The sequence below is a fragment of the Arvicola amphibius genome, chromosome 13 (assembly GCF_903992535.2).
Source record: "Arvicola amphibius chromosome 13, mArvAmp1.2, whole genome shotgun sequence".
NCBI lineage: Eukaryota > Metazoa > Chordata > Mammalia > Rodentia > Cricetidae > Arvicola > Arvicola amphibius.
In genome coordinates, this window is record NC_052059.1 from 5113593 (window position 1) to 5131918 (window position 18326).

General features: G+C 45.7%; 1 protein-coding gene across 6 annotated transcripts in view; it reads right to left on the reverse strand.

Annotated features, from left to right (window-relative positions):
• Positions 1-18326, reverse strand: part of Cldn10 (claudin 10) — a 77033-nt gene that overhangs the window by 7008 nt on the left and 51699 nt on the right. For 4 of the 6 annotated variants that reach the window (XM_038310512.1, XM_038310509.1, XM_038310511.1 and 1 more), the window contains exons 2-3: positions 5015-5176; positions 4851-4932 (exon numbers count right to left, since the gene is read on the reverse strand). In XM_038310512.1, the coding sequence (XP_038166440.1) occupies positions 4851-4932; positions 5015-5176 (244 nt within the window). Of the gene's footprint in view, positions 1-4850; positions 4933-5014; positions 5177-11014; positions 11243-18326 lie in introns of those variants that run through there. The other 2 variants (XM_038310507.1, XM_038310510.1) reach the window with 2 other exon arrangements.

An 18326-nucleotide genomic window follows, 5' to 3' on the forward strand; every position in this document is an offset into this window, starting at 1 on the left:
ATCAATAAAAAAAGAAGTTCAACAACTGACATACATTCTCTGTTTCATGACGCTCCTTGTCTGATCTAGGAGACAAATTAATAAACCAGCAAGTGTGAGCTACCAGTAGGGTTACAATGTGGGCACAAATCACAGAGGGAATTCCCCAGAGGCCTGCCTCTCCCAGGAAGCAAGCTGGGAGGGCTGACGGGAAGGATGACCAGAGGATGGAGGGATGGAGCCAAGTTGCCAGAGCACAGGGTGAACTACTGGTTATGCCACAGCCTAGTTGGTGAGAATGCAATGGGACCGGGCAAACAGTTGCTCTCCTGGTTGTGCTGAAAGGCTTGCTAGCCTTACAAAAGCATCCGGGGATTTCAGGAAGCAGAGGTGACCTGTGCAACCTCTGAACAAATGAAGTCACAGAGTCACACCTTCTTAATATGTAACTTAATACATATCCATTTATTTTGCTCTTGGTATTTAAGACTTCCACGTAATCTCCTGGCCAAAACCCTACAGGCTCTTTATCAACCTCAGTTCGCGTTCCAAGTAACCTTGTGAGCACCTATGCAGCACTCAAGGATGAAGGTGGAAGACAAGCAAACAGGCTAACAGGGTCACGTGTGCACCTGCAAGGCTGGCATTCAGTCAGAAACCAGAATGAGAGAATTTATCTGAAAGTAGCTCCTCTCTCCTCCCTCCTTTTCTCCCTCCCCTCCCTCTTCCTTTCTTTCCGCCCTCCACCCCATGCCTTTGTTTTCTTTGCTGGGGTTGAAGCTGGACCATCTTCATATGAAACACAGATCTACTACTGAGCCATATCCCCAGCCTGGCAAGCGTTAGCATCTAACTATTAAATAACCACAACAGTGGAAAGATTTTACCTTAGTATAGTCTAGATCCTCAAGTATGAAATGGAATATGCCAGGAATGAAGGGCATTCCACAGTGGAATTGAGAACAGGAGAGCCTGGAGGCTAAGACCCAAGCATCACACAGCAGAGTCTCAGCGCACTTCCCGTCTCTAAATGCAGGGTTGCAGGCTGCAAGGGTGATTGGAAGAGCAGTTTCTTTCTGCTGATCAGCTGGAGCTTGGAACAGTTTATTTGAGAAAACCAAACAGGACATTCAGGAAGTTGGTGGTTTGGACCTCAAAGCAAGGGTAAGAACAATGTTACCGTGTGGGCCGTGAGCCTTGCTTTCCGGTACCCATTAGCATACCCTTGTAGGAGGGTAGTTTTCTCTCTCTTTTCCGGATTTGTCAGGTTTTGTTTTAATGAAAAGGAGAAAGTTGTTTTGAAATAGCCTAAAGGAAAGAGAAGGGGCTGTTTCCAAGACTTTGTAAATGTCCACTCGGAATCTTCCCATGGTTGAAAAAAATCAAAGACAAAAGGGGGAAACAGCAAAAACACAAACACAGGGAGCTGTTTAAGTGCTATGATTCTGTCAAATGCAAGCTGGGGGAAAACTGGTCTGATATCTGTTCCGAAAAGGGTGTTTTAGAATAAATAGCCACCGAATAAATGCCTCAGCCACGTGACTGCTAGATTCTTGACCCCAGCTCTCCCCGGGTTTTTCTCATGTTGCAACTGGGTTCCTAGCGCACTAGGAATGTGTCAGTAAGCTTAGTTATGTTTTTCTAACTTAGGCAACTGAGGTGTACATAAAAGAGGAATAAGCCTAGCGGTGGTGGCGCATGCCTTTAATCCCAGCACTTGGGAGGCAGAGGCAGGATTTCTATGAGTTCGAAACCAGCCTATTCTACAGAGGGAGTTCCAGGGCAGCCAGAGATACACAGAGAAACCCTGTCTCAAAACAAACACAAAACAAAAAAACAAAAACAAAAAATAGAGGGATAATGTGGAGATCTACAAAGATCTAATGCTGGAGAGAATCGTGAAAGTCAACAGCATCAACAAACCAACAAGAGGAAACCAGGTTCTAAGGCCTGACCTGTCTTCTAGCACATTTTAGGGTTGGGCGCAAGAGTACACTTCAAACAGCTGTGCTTTGCCCTAGGACCTGAATATGTGGATTAACACTAACTGTCAGACCTTCTGGGACAACCACTGGGGAGAAGACACGTGGTGATAGCTGTAGCCCAGTGTGTGGCATTCATGGGAAGAGGAACATGGTTTGGCTCCCCACTCCATCCTCAGCCTCGCCTGCTCCTGCTGTGGACACAGCAGGAAGCTTCACTCAGGTCTGGAGGGACCAGTTCTCTGCAGTACCTTCGGGAGGCACTGTGGCAGGCAGGCAGAAGCGAAAGAGATGCTTTCTGACCTCAAGAAAGTTGCAGAATCAGGTCTATTAAGACATCAAAGAAACAGCTGGAACCTTCCTACAGCTGCCTCCTCCAAACCCCTGTTCACCTGCGTGCTCGCCTGTGCTGGCCGAGCTGCCCAGCTGTGACTCCCACACACCTTCAAGCGCAATTAAACTTGAACTCAGAGAGGGATTATTAAATTCTAGCAAAGCCAGCTGAAACTGCTCTCTTCCCTCAAGAAGCCAGGTCAAAGTCTTGCTTTAAAGATGACTTTTCAAGAGGTGTAGAATGAACCGGTTTAATTCTGTGTTGGGAGCCAATGCATAGATAGCTTTTTTTTTTTTTTTTTTTTTTTTTTTTTTTTTTTTTTGGTTTTCTAATTTCTATCTCCAACCCTCTCCAAGAAGGTGTTGATTAAAAAAAATAAAAATAAAACACAAGATGAAATCATGATCCTCAATTGGTTGGATTTTGAAAGCAAACAAAGTTTACACGAAGTCTGGATTTCTGTCATGTCTCTTTAATTAGAATGGAACGATACATTTATAATTTTAACGTCTAATAATTCCTTGAACCGGCTAGAATTTATTGAGATTGTGAGGTCCCAATTTTTGCCCTGAGGCTTAGTGTCATGTACATCTGTGCAAATCTTATTTTCAAAATTAAACAAGAAGCTGAGTCTATAGTCCTAGCATTCAGGACACTGAGGCAGGAAGTCTGTAGGTCATGGCTAACTTGAGCTTCGAAACCAGGCGGTAGCTCAAAACACAAAACACAAAGGAAAAAAAACAAAGCAAAACAATAACAACAACAACAACAAAATAAAACATGAAGAGAACATTGAAAAATCAGGACATATCTTTCTAACATGCATAGAAGAGTTAAAAATTATATTGGGTGTTGCTGGGCAGTGGCAGCACCTTTAATCCCAGCACTTGAGAGGCAGAGGCAGGAGGATCTTTGTGAGTTTGAGGCCAGCCTGGGCTACAAGAGCTAGTTCCAGGACAGGCTCCAAAGCTACAGAAAAACCTTGACTCGGGAAAAAAAAAGAAAGTATATTAGGTGCAAGGAAAATTGTTTGTTAGCTTCCTAATTAATAACATTTCCGAATGGAAACTATTTTAAAATAAATGTATAATAATAAAGTATGTGGAGCATCTAGTTTCAAAAATTCTGAAACTACCATTGTAACTTGCACATCTTAGAGCATGTGCTGTCTAGAACTCCACCCCTGGTTTGAGATGTGGAGTTTAGGCCAAGTTCCTGCCAGCATATCACTTCCTCCACCCCTTGATCCCAGAAAGAGGATGTCAAGAGAGAGTCCTGCTTCATAAGGAAGGGTGTTAAAGAAGCAAGCAATTTGGTAGAATCCTTGAGATGTTATGCTTGGCATATGAAGGAACTGATATGTGTTAACATAATTTCCATTAAATATCATAACGCCAACTATTCTGAGGTATGCATTAACCATATTGAAGACAGAACTAGGAAAGCCATTTCTTGGAGATTTCTTAATGCACTAGGAAAAAGTAATGCCCTCTTAAGCAATTATTTCTATACTTTACCTTTTAAATTTTTTTAAACGTTTATTTATTTATTATGTATACAATATTCTGTCTCTGTGTATGCCTGCAGGCCAGAAGAAGGCACCAGACCCCATTATAGATGGTTTGTGAGCCACCATGTGGTTGCTGGGAATTGAACTCAGGACCTTTGGAAGAGCAGGCAATGCTCTTAACCTCTGAGCCATCTCTCCAGCCCCACCTTTTAAATTTTTTATAATGATCTCAAGCCTGAAATACAATTGCCAGCCTGATTGAAGCAACCCCCCACCACCACCACACACATACACACACAACTTCCTATACAGGTATATGAGCATAGCTTTGTGAAGACAAAAAATAATTGATATATGGTTGGCTATTTCTCATTTGCTATCCCTGGGATTTTTTTCAATCCAAAGCAATAAGCCTGGGGACACTGTAAAATGCAGCAGCTCATAGCTCAGAAACAAAAACCAGCCAACAAACAGATGTTAGTTCCAAGACACTCACCTGCAGGGTGGGGCAGGTGGGGGTAAGTGGGTATCATGCTCCTAGGAGGGCTGGGAGGGTAGAACAGGGGTAGGCAGGTACCTAGAAGGGTACCATGTTCCTACAGCATCGTTGAGAAACAACTGTGTGCAGTTTCTTCATAATGGCTGGTTAGGTGGGGTAGAGGTACAAGGCCCAAATATTCTTCTGAATGAACAACCAAGGTATTTTTAATGTTTCGCCTTCATAACTTAACAGTCTTTCCTTTCATCTTACTTCACTCCAACTTTTCCTGAATTTCCCTTCAGTTTTATGATGTAAAATATGTGTGGGTTTTTTTTTTTTTGCTCCCATGCTTTGAGCTATGTAAAGATAGTAGACAGTGCTAATGATGTCTCTGAGTGCATCTTTCATCCAGATGACCCATAAACTTGATGTCAGAGACTACCACTGACCACCAAATTTCATTCTCCAAAGCAATACAGGAAATGTATGTCCTAATCGGAGATATTCATTTGTATATTTTTTTTTCTGTGAGCTAGAAACATACGGACTGAAAACAACACTTACTTTTGCTCCATAAAGAGAGGATCAAAGAATTCCGTTGTGATTTTGTTGGCATACAGGGAACAGCCTGTCATGGAGCACAGACCTGAAAAACACCAGCGGGTACTGCAGTCAGTCCGGGTCATTGACACCCTGAAGCACCTTGTTCAGTACAAGTCATTATTTACCTGACAATATGAACACTATCCCAGCCAAGCAGGCGAGTTTCGCTTTGGCTTTATCCGAGCCTCCAACTTTGGTACACTTCATTCCAAAGAGTGCAAAGATGGAACCGAAGAAGCCCAGGCTGACTGCAGCGATCATCAGTCCTCTGCATGCCTGGATATAGCCTATAATCAGAGCAGGTCATTTATGTGAACAAAGGATGCTCAGCTCTCCAGAGGGAAGACCTCACTTTGTGCTGTCACTTGGGTTGGGTGTTATACTGTCTTGGGTATACTGCCCAATGCAGGTATACTGCCTTAACTCATGGGGTAAGGCGGCGAGAGAGGAAAGCCAGCAAATCTAAGTCAAGTGCCTGTTCTCTGTCATGCACTTTGAGGTTCGCTTTATGCAGAGGCTCTGCCTAGATCTCTAAGTTAGTCTTGTCCTTTGCAAGGAGGAACCTCAGGCGTGCAAAAGCTCTGTGATTTCCTGCAGATGAGTCAGCCATGCTAGAGCAGATCCCACCCTGGGGAGGACTGTGAAGTTCATGCCCCACTGCTTCTCGTTCTAACTCCTTAGTGTACTCACCTTCTCAACAGACACTGAGGCGAGTCTGGAACTATAAAATTATACAATGTTTATAACTGGGCAGCAAGATGGCCCCAGGGTCAAGTCTCCTGGTATCAATGGAACTGTATATATGAGACTAGCCAGCGTGTGTTAGGGGCCCATGGCGAGACTAAGAATTATCTTAGTGGCACCCTGCTATTGTTAGGGTGAATATAATAAAGTTGGGCTTAAGACAACACTGCCTACTAGAAAAGCAATTTATAATTAAGTCAACTGCTCGCATGTACACGAGAGCCTTGTGCTGCTGAGCTTGTTCCTACTGAACCATTCATGTTCACAGTCACGGACTTTATTTGCATAGCTGGGCTGGTGATAAACTTCAGCAGGGCTTTGGGCCAGGCCCCGAGCCTTTCTACATGAACAGAATTCAAAGTGACACCCCAGATTCCCAGACAGACCACTTCATCTCATTTGAAACGCCTTTCGCTCTGACGCAGCGAGAGGGGCACACACCAGTTGTCGGCAAATGTAATAAGCAGATGAGCATACACAAGGTTTACTTTGGGAATGAAGCCTTCTAATAAAAAAGAATAAAAAAAAACAAGTGCCAACATAAGCAATAGTCATCTATCGTTATTCCGTATTTGAGCAAAGCCAATGCTAATTAATAGTAGAGAACTAATAGTTAGAACTTTGTGGTGTAAATGTTGGTGGCCTCCAGCCCGTACTTCACTGTACGGGAATTTAAAGTGTGAATTATTGTTACTAAGACCCGTGTTGCAAAGCAGTTCTTTCCACCCAATGTAACACACCCTGAACCCCATAAACACAGAAGGCCACAGCAAGGCCCTTCAATTTTAGGGTGTGAAATTAATTTCACTAGTGTGGAGGTTGCCAAGAACAACAAGAGAAGCTTATTTTAGTGATTTTGAATCATGGAGGATTCTTTTGTTAACAATAATGGTGCTGCAAAACTGTCTATGTCTCTGCCACTGAATACTGAACCAACTCTCTTTTCAACTTCGGCCCGTGAGTCCTCTTGCCACAGCACAAAAGCAGAAGCAAAACCGCTCACCGCCTCACAAAGCTAAAGTGACTGCAAGGACCATCAAACGTGGCTCCCTGTGCACCACAGAATCTAAGACAGCAAAGAAGGCTGCATCTAGCTTGCTCTGAGTGCCAACACCAAACAACAAAAATAGAAGGAGAGATACACACACACGCAGGACACAAGCGCAGCAATATCCTTTATCAGTGTGGGATATGTTTTGCTTCAAAACTCTCACGAAACCACAAATAATGTTGAGCTCTATCTATACACCGCCTTTGCAAAAAATACATGAGGAAAAGTAAGATTGAGTACAGAAAAAAAATTACTAGCAACTATGAAGCTGGGCTTGGGGAACACAGGCCTGTAATCCCAGAACTGGTGATGAGGTGGGAAGATGATGAACTCAAAGCTAGTCTGGGTTCCATGGAGAGACACCGTTTCAAAGAAAGAAGAAAAATGTAATAGTTAGGTAAAACAAAATGATTAACAATTTATTTGAATAAAATGTACCCATAACTTCTAGATGATTTAATTTTGGAGTTTTTCATTTGTTGACCATAGGCCATCGAAACCCAGGAAACTCCCCTAGAAAAGGAAGACTTCTATGCGGAATATTAATTTAGAAAAAGACAGGAACAAGCATGCCTTTAATAGGAACCGTAATCTGCAGTTGCTCCCGCTGTCTTACGGGCTTTCTCATGGGCAGATGGATGGTCTGAAGTCTACCAAGGGCTGAGTTAACAGTCTGGTCATTGAGAGCAGGCAACGAGTTTCCCTGCATGGGAAAGTGTTAGAATACCAGTCCAAGCCAGTCAGCTTGAAGGTAGGGAAAATCTTAGCAGACTTTATGCCTCAGAGACAGTTTTCCCCAGAATCTCTCCGTCTTAAGTCCCCTCGCTGACCTTCCAAGCACCGATGCTAGAGAGAAGGGGGACAAGGAGATTCTCATCCTGCCTCAATGTGGTCCTTCTCCAGTGCTATCCAGTAACCTGGTGTGCAGGGCAGTGCACTTCACCCTGGCTTTAGAACACTAGCAATAATTTACTGAGTTTCTGCACACGCTAAAGGCAATAGTTGGCCCTATGTCTCTGTAATGGGGAGCCGACATTCCCAGACAAGGGGAAAACTCCCCTGCTACCCTGCCAGCTGTGAAGAAACTGTTTGTGGTGTTTGTTAATTAGCCTGAGGTTTGTAAACTGGGGCCTGCCACTCCTTAGAACATCCAGATTCCCAGGCCTGTAGGTCCAGCAGACTTGCAGAGTTTATCTTTCGCAAGACAGACCTCTCCACCCCTTTTTTAAAACAGTTCCTGGGGGCAAACTTAGAAGTTCCACCATCAATGGAGGTGGTAGTAAAACCTAGCCAAGGAGGCCATTATTTCTGACAGGTCTAATTTACTGGCACCGTTAATAGCTAATTAACACATTGAAGTGCTGAGGCATGAATGTATTCACTTAGAAGTTCTCAAGGTATAATTTATAGTCCTCCTGCAAGAAATAGCAAAAGCCCCCATTAGCAAAAATGGATGGCACATGGTTAAAAATAACTGAAAAGAAGTTCAGGGTTAGCAACAAACAGAAATTGCCTGCTCCGACAACGGTGAGATTTTCAAACAATAACTTGGACCAAATGGATTCTGTTGCAGGAAACCTTCAAGGTAACCCTTAAAAGTTAAATGTCTTCTCAATGATATGTCCTTTACTTTCAGTTTCAAGTCAGAAGCATGATTAGTTGCCGTGTTTAACTGGAAAGAGCCCAAGCCTGTCTTACACGAGTAGCTTGGTGTGTTTGTGCAAATAGTGGACAAGGGAAGGTAGAACACGGAATGTCAGCTCTCGACCTCCCATTTATACAGGGGCCTTTATTACCGATGGATCGCTCTGCATCTCCGTTTCTCATGGGAAAACACGCAGGGTAACCGGCATGAGAGTAAGAGACCACCAAAAAAAAAAAAAAAATCCCTCATTCTAGGCCGATGTGAGAGCCTGCGACGTAGAGACGTCTGCGTCGTAGTGACGTAGCCCGCAGTCTAGACGTTAGCTTTGCCGCGCCTCTTGTTTCCCAAAGGGAAATCTGGGAGCAGCACTGAATCCTCCAGAGGACGACAACAAGATCTCTGACTCCAAATGGGGTGTTCTATTGACCATAACACAAGACAGCAAGAGTCACCAGCCTTCTCTCTTGGTATTCCTGATCTGGAGTCTATGCGTGACTTAAGCAGGGGAGATGGGGCTGTTCTGGTCAGTAGACACCTAGTGAGACGACTTTCTCCTTCCACCTCAAATATCAGGCCCAGCGCCTAACATACCTGCCCTGGAAACCCAAGGTGGAAAGAAGGCAGGGTGGGATTTTGGGGGACGGTGCTTCTCTGGAAACTTCCACTTGAGGTTGGGGAGGGGAGATCAACTCCTTTTCATGTGAAAAAGGAGTGATGGCTGAACCCTCCTGGGAGACACAGAAGTTTATTTGAAAATGTCCTAGTGCACCACAGAGGGTGAAGGCACCAAGGGAAAAACTGATGTTGTAATTACGTCATCAGTTTCAAAGTTCAGTATGGGAAAAAATGGCATAATAAATTTGGACATGCAGTGGACTCAGATTGCACCAAGGAATCAAGGATTCACATAAAAAAAAAAAACAAGAAACAATACAACTACTGTCATAAGATATAAATGGACAAAAAAGAAAAGAAATGGCCAACGATAAGCTTCAGTGCTCAGACACACAGGGAGTAAGGGGACCGCAGATCTAATGTGTTTTTCTGGGCGGGAACAGCAGCAAGAGAGTGGCAAAGCAGCTGTCCCTGTTTCTTGGTGGAACGCAATCTGGCAGTGTGAACTGAACACTAAAACACTTGTTCTTCTGGTCCAGCGATCGAGCAGGGTACAGAAGTCAGCACGCACAGGAAGAGGTGAACGTGAAGGGCTCCAGGAAGGCACTAAGAGCAGGGGGAAGTTGGCAGAGGTCCACTGTCCACCAGGACTAAATGGCCGAGTGAACCTCTCTCCAGACCAATAAGAGCTATACAGCAGCTAAAAAGCTTTTTCTATCTGCACCGACTTCAAAGATGTTGTTCATTAAAAGCATTGTGGGACATGTCATTTCTGTTTTTTTAAAATATCATTTTCTAATCACAGGAGACTGCCCACTTTGCATATATGCATATATGGTGGCATACATATAACACACTGTATTATATGCCTGTCCAACTCAAGGTCTCAATAATGAGAACTGTACCACATCCTCCTCAGCACCCCGCCCGAATCACAGAATGTCTCCACAGCAGACACACGGCAGGGAAATCCCACATTGTGAAACCCGTGTTCCTGGATGTACACCATAGGAACAAGAGCTTGCCTGTTGTCTCCTGAATGTGCGCTCTGCTGAGCCCGGGAAACTCCACGGGAATGCATGCCACAAACAGTGTTCCGGCTACTTGTTTTATACAACAGGGCCTGGCCCTGGGTGCCTCCCTTCTGCAGGCAGGCACCTATTCCCTTAGACCAACTTCCATCAAACACTGAATTGAGCAACAGTTTGCTTTTTGTGGCAAAGCACTGTCTTAGGGGAATCAAGTCTTCTATTTACCCAGCTATGCAAATAAAAATTGCAAGAGGAATAATAGAGAAAAGGAAAACACCTCAAATCTAGAAGCAATGTAAACTGCTCGTCTTAAATTCCTGCCAGAATCCTTTTAGTGGCCTGTAAAATCCTGGAAGAGCCTAGAACTTGAGCGAGCATTGTGCTGGTGCCAAATTGATTCTATGTTACTATCTATCTGGAAAAAACAAACACAAACAAACAAAAAACAAGCTAAGGAGACCCAGAATGCACGCACAAAGCTTGGAAGTATGTTCACTCGTTTTGCGGACTCGTGCTGGCCAACATTCCCGGCCCTCTGTGGCCACTTCACACCCGCACAGGCAAGGGCTATTTATTTTCCTGAAACTTAGAGGAAGTATTAAGCTCAAGCCATCAAGTTTGTAGGAGAGATTTTTAGATAAACAACAACAAAAAAAAACTTCAATATGGCACTTTCTCCACTCCTCTGTTCCTGGCTTTTCAAAGACTCAATGAACCGCTAAAGGGATCTTAGGGCATTCATGGACCTCAGGGGTGTCATTTTAGTGAGAATCAGTTTGTGGTGGGGGGGGGTGGCAAGCCTCAATGTTCCAACAGTCCCAGACAGACACAGGAATAGCCTTGTTGCTCCCGAACCACCCGAATTGATCCTATATGCTTCCCCACCAAGTGTTCCCAGCTTCAGAAGACCCCCCTCACCGGACAGCCGGCATCGTAGACCCTCCCCGGGGGCAGAGTGGGGCCCGACCTCCCTCGGGGGGGTTCCCTTGGCGGGTTCCTAAGAGGACGCGCAGGAATGGGGACCCGAAGGGATGCAGACCTTCCAGCGCCAGCATGGAGGGGAAGTCCTTGCAGTTGGCGACACCGGTGGAATCGGTAACGCACATCTTCCATAGGTTGGCAAAATAGGTGGCGGTGGTGATGACCGTGCCGTCGATGGTGGACACCTTCCAGTAGTCCGTGGGCAGTGTGGAGGACACCAGCACCCAGCCCGAGATGGAGACCGTGAAGGCAACGATCTCCAAGGCCGTGCTTGCCATGCCGCCGCCTGCAACCGCTGTCCCGCTTGATCCCACTCGGCGTGGCGACCCCCGCGCACCCAGTCCCGAGGCTCCGCCCCCGATCACCGCCTCCGTCCCGCCCACTGGGCACCAGCGGGCGCAAGCGGACCCGCACTCATGCCCCTGCCTGCGCACAGGGCGATTTGGGGATCGCTCTCCTGGGTTCCTCCCACAGTTGCAAAGCCCTCAAGGCAGCTCGCTCCTGAGCCCGAGGTCCCCGAATCTCCCGCACAGACGAGCCGCGGAAAACGGCTTTTATTGGAGCTGTCCAGGGACAAGCAGATGTGGACAACCTGCTGCGCCTCCCACCGAGTCATCCCCGACCCAGCCCTACAGGTGGCAAATAGCTTGGCTCACTGGGTACCTTGTAAAAGCAGAGCAGAAACAGCGTTGCTGTGCCCTGAAAGGACACGGTACGGAAACGCAGCCTCGCTTTGCTGAACGCTAATGGCCGGTGTGCCACGCTTCTTTGAGAGACCCTGTTTGGCTAGTTAAGGAGGGAGTGAGTACTGGGACTGAAACTAGCCTTGCCTTCAAAATTCTGCAGCTGTTTGGCCTAGTGGTATGCGGAAAGTAATAATCAAACGCTGTGTCGCTCCGACCTATTTTCCAAGGGAGCAGAGCCTCCAGCAGCCCAGTGAGGGCACTAGCAGTGGCGGGGGTCCTTTTGACCTTTTGACTCACTTCCCCAAGAGCTACCAGCTGCTGTCGGTTTGGGGAGTCTGGTCTGTGAAGGGAAGATTCTGAAACAAGGGAGAGACATCCATATGTATCTTGTTCAACTGTGTGTGTGTGTGTGAATGCGGAGACCAGAGAGCAACCCCCCCCCCCCCCCCCCCCGTTAATGACTTTGTTTTTTTTTTGTTTTTTGACAGAACGCTCTCTCGCTGGGGCCTAAGGCTTTCAGATTGGGCTAGGCGGCTGACCAGAGAGTCTTAGGGATCGACTTTTCCCTGAACCACCATCAGCTAATTTTATGTAAATGCTGAACCCGGGTCATCAGGGCTGGACAGCGATTGCTTTACCGATTGTATTATCGCCCTCGTCAACTTTGGTTTCATGTGTTTGCATGTGCGTGTGTGTGTGCACCTGTATGTGCATGTGTGTGGGTGGGTGCTTGTGTGTGAGTGTGTGTGTGCTTGCGTGTGTCGGTCAGAGGTAGACATTAGATATCAACCTCTATGGCTGTTTGCCTTATTTTTTGAGACAGGGTCCATCACTAAACTAGGAGCTTCACCATTTTGGCAAACTGGCTGGCCAGGGAGCTCTGAGAAGCCACCTTTCTCTGCCCCCCCCCCCATGGTTTAAGATGCACACTGCCTTTTGCAGGGGTGCTAAGGATCTGAACTCAGGTCCTTCTGCTCCGACTGAGCCCTCTCCCAACCCTCACAGGTTCCTCCACCTTTCCCGTCCAATTGAAGAATAAACTCATTCATGCCCATCTTTTCTCTGCCGTCTTAAGATAAACACAAAGACCAACGTGTCCTTCCAGCTCCTGAGGTCGCGAATCTGGGCATTAACGAGAGAACAAAGACACTGGCTTCATTATGGGCTTATTATTGTCCACTCAAAGTTCTTGCAGTTCTTGGTGTGACCTTTCAGGATCCATTTCTTGCCAAAAGTAACCAAAGGTCTAAACCATAAAATCTGTCAGCTGTAGACAAGCGAGTTCCTCGCTGAGTTTCACAATCTCCATGCAGAGCAAGGTCTGGTCCATTGTGAAGAGCGGAACTGTCTTGGTGGCTTTTATTCTTTTTTAGTTTTTAATCAAGTGAAACATGACAAAGTCTGAAATGACTGGTTAGCAGTGGAAATGGACCTAAAGATGAGGGTGGCCAATGGGAAGCAGACATGGTTGCCTCCTACTCTGGTCTTGATCCTCACTTACTCCAGTGTGTCCGTACAGGGTCACCGGTGGGTCAAACTTAAGAGCAAAGTCTGGGGAGCCCTTTGCTTGTCTCTTGTCTACTCACACCAGCTCCCCTCCAAGAGTGAGTGCAAAGAGTCTTCTCTTTCCTTTTCTGCCACAAAGTACTCCCATCTCCAGGTCCCTGCCCTTTGTCAGAGTTTTGTGTCAAATTTCTGAATCCCATTCTTGATGTCAGTTTTTTTTTTTTGAGCCTGCACATTCTCTGTGAAGTTGGTTAAAATTAGTATTATCAAATTTATAATTTTGTCCTTGTTCGCAGTCTCTTTGCTGCGTCTTGCAGATTAGTTAACTCTGTCTTGTTACTACTTGATAGGACACTGCCTTTTGCCGCGAAACGATGCTTAGGCCTCCAGTAGGTCTATGCTTCAGAGTGATTGGTTGTCAACTCCACTGTTTGGACCGAAAAGCACACTGTTTTAGAGACATAACTGTGAAAAGAAAGTGGTTTCTTGTTTTCTCTCTGAAAGCTGAAACAATCCACGAACTCTATGCAAACCTAGCTTTCAGAAGCAAGAGATTCTGAATCCCCAGGAAGAACTCCACGCAGCCCCTGACCCTGCCTTACCAGAGCACTCACTAATGAAGCCACAATCTCAAGGTGGCCTGCCAGGCTGCAATACTTTCAAAGCTCCCAGTGTGAGCCACTCTTGAGCCCAGCTCCAGAGGGCGGAGCCTCATGAATATGTATACAAACAGCTTAACACAACAGATGCGCTGTAGTAGGAAGAGAAAGATTAATCTCTGTGTTGAAAACTTAAAAATAGAAATATTCTATTATTGTAGAGATTGCAACACATAGTTTCAACCTAAAACAAGTGGGAAGTGCAGCGAGCTTGGATGCCCCTGCCCTCAGTTCCTTAGCCAGGGTCGTCACGCCTGTGGATTCTACTGATGCTTCTTTCTCTTTTATTCTTTGCCCTGTTTTTGAGATTGGACAATGTCACACTCCCTAGACCAAATTCCACGTGCATTGTAAAAAGTTGCATTTTTGAGCCCACAGGAATGGAAAACTACTTTCTTTAATGTCTAAAGCCCAGTCTGTAATGAATCAAGCATTTAGTTTAGATGTCTATACCTTAAGGTGTCAAACATTGTAGTCAGAAGAAGGCAGAAGGTATTATAGAGTACCATGCAATCCAGCATAAAAAAATGTACAGAAAAAGAAGATGGGCCGCACAGAGGAAATTTTAAAAAGAAAGATAAATATCTTGTTTCTGGCCAGGCAGTGGTGGCACACGCCTTTAATCCCAGCACTCGGGAGGCAGAGGCAGATGGATCTCTGTGAGTTCGAGGCCAGCCTGGTCTACAAGAGCTAGTTCCAGGACAGGCACCGAAGCTACAGAGAAATCTTGTCTCAAAAAAAAAACCCAAAAAGAAAGTCTTGTTTCTATGTAAGATCATGTAGTTCCAAATAACCTTTGCAGTTAATCTGCAAAGCAGTTTACAGAGTGCTTTCAACTGACAAACACTTCCTTATTTTCGGTAGGATTCAGCTCGCTGACACTTTGTTTAACTGTTCATAGGACACTGTCCTTAAGAGTAAAAGTGAAGTCCTCCAGAAAATCCGATTTATTCCGTGTAACATCTTAATCATAACTTGTTTAATACAAAGCACCCTTTCTCACTACGAGAAGCACTAATCACTGGACGAATGACAAACTCGGCTGGAAGATACTCTGTCCTGGAACACATCATCCCTTCTGCTTCTGACACTTCAGCATTAAGAGCTGTTTGTGTGGTATTACTATGGTCATTCATGGAAAATAGAGGCTCCCCTCACTTCCATCCCTGCCCCCAGCCCCAGTTGTTCAATGGGAGTGAAAACCAGTTTGGCCAACTGAACGGGAGATTTGCAGAAACTCTTTACTTGAGATTCGGTTCCCCTGCCAAAGAACACAGGTGTGCCTTTGAACACAGCTCAAGGATTTTCTGAGCATCACGTCTGGTTTCAGTATACATTAGCTCCTTCCTAGATTCCAGTGAGTGAGCATGCTGGTAATCAGCTGGAAGAACGGAAGCCCTAAATAGAACGGTGTTATTCAAACAACCACTCGGCAAGCAAATATTGCTACAAATACCTGTTAATCAAGGCACTGACGCCAAAACTAGTTGTTAAAACAGCGTGTCTGTACTCTTCTCCCTAATGTGAATCACTCTCGGTGTCCTACACAAGTTCTATGATATTTGGAATCAACTTATAAAAACTAGAGTGCTGGGCGCTGGTGGCGCAGGCCTTTAATCCCAGCATGTGGGAGGCAGAGGCAGGTGGATCTCTGTGAGTTTGAGGCCAGCCTGGTCTACAGAGCGAGTTCTAGGACAGGCTCCAAAGCTGCGCAGAGAAATCCTGTCTTGGTAAACACACACACACACACACACACACACACACACACACACACACACTACAGAGTGCCAAGAATACTCAGGGCAGGACGCTTTTATTTATGCATCACTATAGACACATATGTATGCATGCACGCATCATTGTACAGTTAGGTAATAAACATGTGTATGTTTACTTCTGCACTCATTTTTACTTTGTTGCAAGTTATGAGTGCACCAACAGTTGCCTTGGTTTGTTTTCAACCTCCTGAGGGTGCACCCACTCATGGGAGTGCTCCCTGGACATCCTGAGGGTGGACCCACTCATGGGAGTGCTCCCTGGACATCCTGAGGGTGCACCCACTCATGGGAGTGCTCCCTGGACCTCCTGAGGGTGGACCCACTCATGGGAGTGTTCCCTGGACATCCTGAGGGTGCACCCACTCATGGGAGTGCTCCTGTGGACCTCCTGAGGGTGCACCCACTCATGGGAGTGCTCCCTGGACATCCTGAGGGTGCACCCACTCATGGGAGTGCTCCTGTGGACCTCCTGAGAGTGGACCCACTCATAGGAGTGTTCCCTGGACATCCTGAGGGTTGACCCACTCATGGGAGTATTCCCGTGGACTTCCTGAGAGTAGACCCACTCATGGGAGTGCTCCCGTGGACCTCCTGAGGGAAGACCCACTCATAGGAGTGTTCCCTGGACATCCTGAGGGTGCACCCACTCATGGGAGTATTCCCGTGGACCTCCTGAGGGTGGACCCACCCATGGGAGTATTCCTGTGGACTTCCTGAGGGTAGACCCACTCATGGGAGTGCTCCCGTGGACCTCCTGAGGGCGGACCCACTCATAGGAGTGTTCCCGTGAACCCCTTGAGAGTGGACCCACTCGTCGGAGTGTTCCCATGGATCTCCTTTACCTTGAGGTTTTCATTGCAGGCATTCACTTGAAAGCCGCACTCCCAGCTAGGAGACACCGTGGGAACACTGAGGTTCACCCGCTCATAGCTGAGTACCCTCTCACTCTGGGATACTAGACACTCAAAAGCTTGTAGGTGGACAAGATGAGTTCTGTTGGTCTGTGAGCATCTGCCGAGTTTTAACTCAGTCCACTCACCCAGGTTGGGTGCGTATTTTTATTCATGTTTATTTTTCTGAACAAGTCATTTTTTTTGGAGTTACAACTTCTTCATTTGTAAAATAAAGGATAATTCCCATAAACATTTCCAAGTCAAAAAGCCTCCCAGGCTTTGACACGATTCTCTCTGGACAAAGTCAACAAGGAAAGGACCAAGAGAGTCCACTGGAGTCGTTACCTCTTTATCTTGTAGCCCTGCCTCCATGTATTTAATGGAAGCTGTGTTTATGGATGGAGATGTGTGGGGAAAACTCTTTAAAAAATTTTTTTGTTTTGTTTTGGTATTTTTGAGACAGGGTTTCTCTGCAGCTTTTTTAGAACCTGTCCTGGAACTAGCTCTTGTAGACCAGGCTGGCCTCGAACTCACAGAGATCAGCCTGCCTCTGCCTCCCGAGTGCTGGGATTAAAGGCATGTGCCACCACCGCCCGGCTCTTTAAAAATTTTTATATGTCTAGTCTTATGTTCTCTTTTCTTGACATTGGATGCAATTTTAAACTTGGGAATTCAATCTGCTTATAAAAGTAGGTGATGGGGTTGGTGGAGGAGATTATGATCATAAGCAGAAATCTCATCTCTCACCTTATCTTACTCAATATCACTTCTTTAAGTTTATATCAGGAGTGAAAAATGGCTCCTTCCAAAGGCTTGTGATGATTAAACACAATGTACTTAAAGGTCTGGGTGTTGTAGACACAAGTAATGGCTCCATGGCCATAGCTGTAGCACCCGAACGTGCCTGATCTCATCTGGATGCTGCCTGCTTTACACATGGGCTTCCTCTCTGAGAGCATATGATTACACTTTCTATAGAAAAACCAGTGCTGCTCAAAGACGGGGATGAGGCTTAGTGGGTGGAGGGCTTGAACGGATCCCTCGAGTCAATCCCCAGCATCCCAGAATACCTGGAGCGATGGCCAAGTCAGCCATCAACCCTGGCCAACAACATGGAAAAGAAAAGTAGTATTGATTAAAAGTAGACTGAGAAAAAGTGACTATGGAGGAAATCTTTTGAAATTTTTAAACTAAAATAGCAAAAAAAAAAAAAAGGGGGGTATTGGATTGCTAATAAAGAAGAGATCAATAAAGAAGAGATCAGTGCCAATAGCAACAGAAGAATGGTAGGAAGCAAGTGGGCGGGGCCGAGGGAGGGGCCAAAGGAAGTAAGGAGAAGTGAGGCAGAAAACTAGTTTGAAGTTGGAAAATCCTGTGGGTGGGTGTTGATGGGAAAAGAGGAAACTCAATTCATAGCCCTGGGTTTTCATATCATAATTAATTCTTTTGAGGTGGTGTGTGTGTGTTTGTGAGAGAGAAGAGGGGAGGCAGAGACAGACAGAGACAGATTGCTCACAGGTGAGAGTAGCTGGATTCATGGCCAGCTCAATTCTAGAGTCAACACTCTTGATTGAGAAATTGCCTCCTACCAAGACAACTCTCTGTAACTCATATTACGGCGTAATCCATTCTTTACCTACCAAGTGTTAAGAATGAACACACAGAACCCAAACTAAATCAATTTTAGCTAATTGGACTTAGACTTATTTTTCAGGAAAATTACTTTCATAAGCAGAACTATTTGAACAGGTGCCCAGAGTCCCTATTTAATTCCAGCAGGCTGAGTAGATTTTGCAACAGGTGAATTGAAGTTCACTAGCATACTTCATCGTGAGCTCTGCTTCTCTA